We start from the raw sequence: 3,614 nt of genomic DNA, 5'->3' as shown, positions 1-3,614 counted from the left end.
TCATCACTATTTAAATGAAAACAATATTTTTTTTTTAAAAGCAATACTAATAAAAAAAACTCTCCTTACAACAACTGTGTGAAATGGACCCTTATACAATCCTCTATCTAATACAGTGTAACACAAAAAAATGTATCATAATTCACTTTAATACAATTCTTTCAACTCTCATCCTCATTGTTTTTATCTTTCTAGTCAACTATGGTGAGCCAAACCACTCTAAACAAAAATAAGATATAAATCTGATATAATAGAACGTGTTCAGTAGTGATTATAAGAATTGATTTTTTTACTGAGAAAAGTGAGTCTCACTTGCAAGTGAAAAAGTTAAAAATGATGACTAAAATAATGAAATAACGATAGAAAAATAATTTTTTGGTGTGATAAATTGCTAAGCATACATTTCATGGCTTTAGTTTTCTTACTTTTTCATTTCTCTTTATTACAGCATCTTTTGCCAGCAAAAACTGCCATCCACAATTAAAGAAAACAAACAGACACAATTTTCCCTTCTTCCAATGCACTTTCTTTTTAAATGAAATATTCCAACCAAACACATTCTGCCATTGATTTTCACTTTCCCAATATTATAATAAAAGGGAATCAATTAATCAAAGCAAAATCTAACAAATTTTAACATGCTTAAATAAAAATTTCAATACAAATAAAAAGTTGCTCATTTTAACATACTCAAACCACAATATGACTCGTCCCCTCAACAATTTTTTTCTTCTTAAGCTCATCTTTAACTACTTATTCTCATAATATAATATTTTGCACGTAGAAATAAAAAAAAAATCTATTTTTTAATTATACATTTTTAAAAAAAATATTATTTCAAAAATCATTTTCGCCTGAAAAACTCTTTTTAACGGTTTTCAAACAGGGGCTAAATCTCTATTTTGCCCAATTTTTAAAACTCATTTTTCTCTAATTTATTTGCAATCTCATATTTCTTGGGACTAACAATTTTTTCAACTATATATTTCATGAACTTTTATCAAAAATTACTTAAATTTTAATTTTCAAAACAGATGCTAAAAACAATGCATTTCAAAGACTTGTAAAATAAACAATTTACTGACAAGTGGAAAAAGAAGCCAGAAATAACTTAGGTAGTAGTTGGTTTGCATTTTCATTTTCCATTTTTATTTTCAAAACGATTTTTAGTTTTCCTCGAAAACGACCCGTTTTCCGCGTTTTGAGCGTTTTGGAAATTTATAATTGAAAACGCTCAAAATGATAAAAAGTCGTTTTACATTTTCAATTATAAATTTTAACTCATTTTCGAAAACATAGGACCAAATGCGTTTTCGAAAACGAAAAATAACCCAAAAACGGCAAACCAACCGCACCCTTATTTTCCAACATTTTAATTTTACAATATTAAGAACCCATTTAGTAACAAATTTATTTCTTATAAAAATGTTTTCTAAAAAGTTACAAAGATTAAAAACCCTTCCAAAAATTTATTCAGACATGTTCAAAAATATTTTTAACTCTTCAAAAAATCTACCAAAATAAACCCTAGGAATGATTCAATAATAAGCCTCTTTTTGGTTCTCTTTGTTTTAAAATTCATTTTTTTTTTTTAAATTTATTTTCAACCACATAATTTTCAAATAAAATATTTTACTCATAAATTCAAAATTTTCTTATTTGTTAAATACACATTCTTTAACAATTCACTATTACAAATTTTTGACCACTATTCTATGAAATGGTGTTCCACCAAACATGACCTAACTTCTACAGTAGAAGCAAACCAAAATGCTCTTATTGTGCCCCAATTTGATAATTATTCTTTGAAAACTTGTTTTTTTATACTCATCTTTAACAATACATTATTATAATAAAATATTCTTTACATAAAATATTGTAGAGCTTTATTTAGCAATTATAAGTTGTAAGTGAACTTTTATGCTAAGCCAAACATGTAAGAAGAATAAGAGATTAAAGAAAACGAGCATTTTGCATCAATTGCCGCTCCATAAATTTACAACAAGTTACAACATTATCAAAGTCTCCCAATCTCAATCACAACCTAAATTAAAATTAACCCAAACTACAAGGACTAAAAAATTAAATTATAAATAGAAACAACAATTAGCAGTGAAGCCCCTGAACTACTTGTTTTGTTGCAATCAAGCCCCTACCGGAGTAGCCACGGCTTGCTTCACTTTCGGTGGCCTTCCCCGGCCTCTTGGCACCCCACTTGTTGCTCCAACGGAGGTAGAAGGCGGCGGAACCCCGGTTTTTGTAGCCTTCGGCGGCCGCCCACGTTTCCTGCCAGAAGCTGCTGGGCTTGGGGCGGCTTTCGGCTTTGGAGGAGGAGGCGGATCATTGGGATCCCGGGATTTGGGTGGGCGTCCGCGGGGGCGAGGAGGCGGCAAAACAGTGCCGGGTGGAAGAGGTGTCTTGGGCTTCGGGGGACGGCCACGGCCACGGCGCGGTGGAGTATCTGGGCCCGGCCTAAGGTAATTGTTCTTGACGAAAAGGAGCTGCCCAGTGGCCTTCATCTTGTTCAGGTGATGAGAAAGCAGGGTTGAATGGGCCGGCGGGAGGTTTCCATAGGTGGCCTCGATGTGCTTTGAAATTGCTGATTTGTTTGAGCCATTCTTATCATTCAACGCATCAATTGCATTCATAATCAACTGTAAAAAAAGTCTCAATTTCATCATAAATTTTAGAGATCAAATAAAATATACTGAATTTTCTACGTTGAATTTCAGCCAATTTCACACAGATGACGAAAAAAATTCACGAAACTGTAGAAATTAACGAATTTCAAGTGAAAATGTAGATTTCAAAACTAAAAAATAAATCCACAACGAAAAGTAAAAAAATTCCAACAACTACTGAGTAAAATTCACCAAAATTTTTCAAAATTTAAAGCAAACAAAAATTAATGAACCAACGTTGAACAGAGCTAAAAAGAATAGCGCTGTACGTCTGGGTACTGAGGCAAAGTGGAAGGAGCTGCCCCCGTAGCTACAGCCGGTGCCGGTGGCTGAGCATGATTTGGAGGGAGTGGATCGTTAGTCTGGTGTTCTTCAGCCGCCATATCCACAAAACTAAAAACCTCAAAACAGAAATTTTCGAATTGTATCGAGAGAGAGAGAGTTTTGAGAGAGAAATATTTTCAGGGGGAGAGAACTGTAGAGCTGATGAAAATTTGTTGCAGAAAAATCAGTGAAATGAAGGGATTTAAAAAGGTTAACAGATCAGAGCTGGAACGAGTGAGCGAAAAAGGAGGAAGAGGATTGAGTTTTTTTGAGATTAAATCAATGGCTAGGGATTGTTTGTTTCTTCTTAATCCAACGGTTTTAAAATAATTTCACTAAATTCACCCGGATTGCCAACATGGCTGTGTTATTCCTTTATCTTAAATTTTCAAGTTTTTTGGGGGTGTTGAATTACCAGATTACCCTTGGACACCAATAAATTTCTCAGGCAATTTGAAAATTTAGGAGGTAATCATCTGCCCAAGGTCTACGAACCTCTGTTCTACGTATCAAAATTTCATTGGCTAATGAGACAACAACCAATAATAACTGGAATTCAAAAGCTAGGCAATGGGGCCTACTAGTGAGGAAGAGAACGGATTTGTTTAG

The 3,614-nt window shown here is 33.4% G+C and overlaps 1 protein-coding gene across 1 annotated transcript; it reads right to left on the bottom strand.

The window, feature by feature from the left end:
• Nucleotides 1–1,953: 1,953 nt before the first annotated feature.
• Nucleotides 1,954–3,232, bottom strand: LOC111369352 (HMG-Y-related protein B-like). Its single transcript, XM_022990836.1, has 2 exons — nt 2,951–3,232; nt 1,954–2,654 (listed from the first exon to the last, which is right to left on the bottom strand). Exons 1-2 carry the CDS (start codon nt 3,062–3,064, stop codon nt 2,145–2,147), a joined length of 624 nt encoding a protein of 207 aa, XP_022846604.1. The 5' UTR covers nt 3,065–3,232; the 3' UTR covers nt 1,954–2,144.
• Nucleotides 3,233–3,614: the final 382 nt, after the last annotated feature.

Source organism: Olea europaea, chromosome 20 (assembly GCF_002742605.1).
Source record: "Olea europaea var. sylvestris chromosome 20, O_europaea_v1, whole genome shotgun sequence".
Lineage (NCBI taxonomy): Eukaryota > Viridiplantae > Streptophyta > Magnoliopsida > Lamiales > Oleaceae > Olea > Olea europaea.
This window is presented reverse-complemented; position numbering and strand designations above follow the sequence as displayed.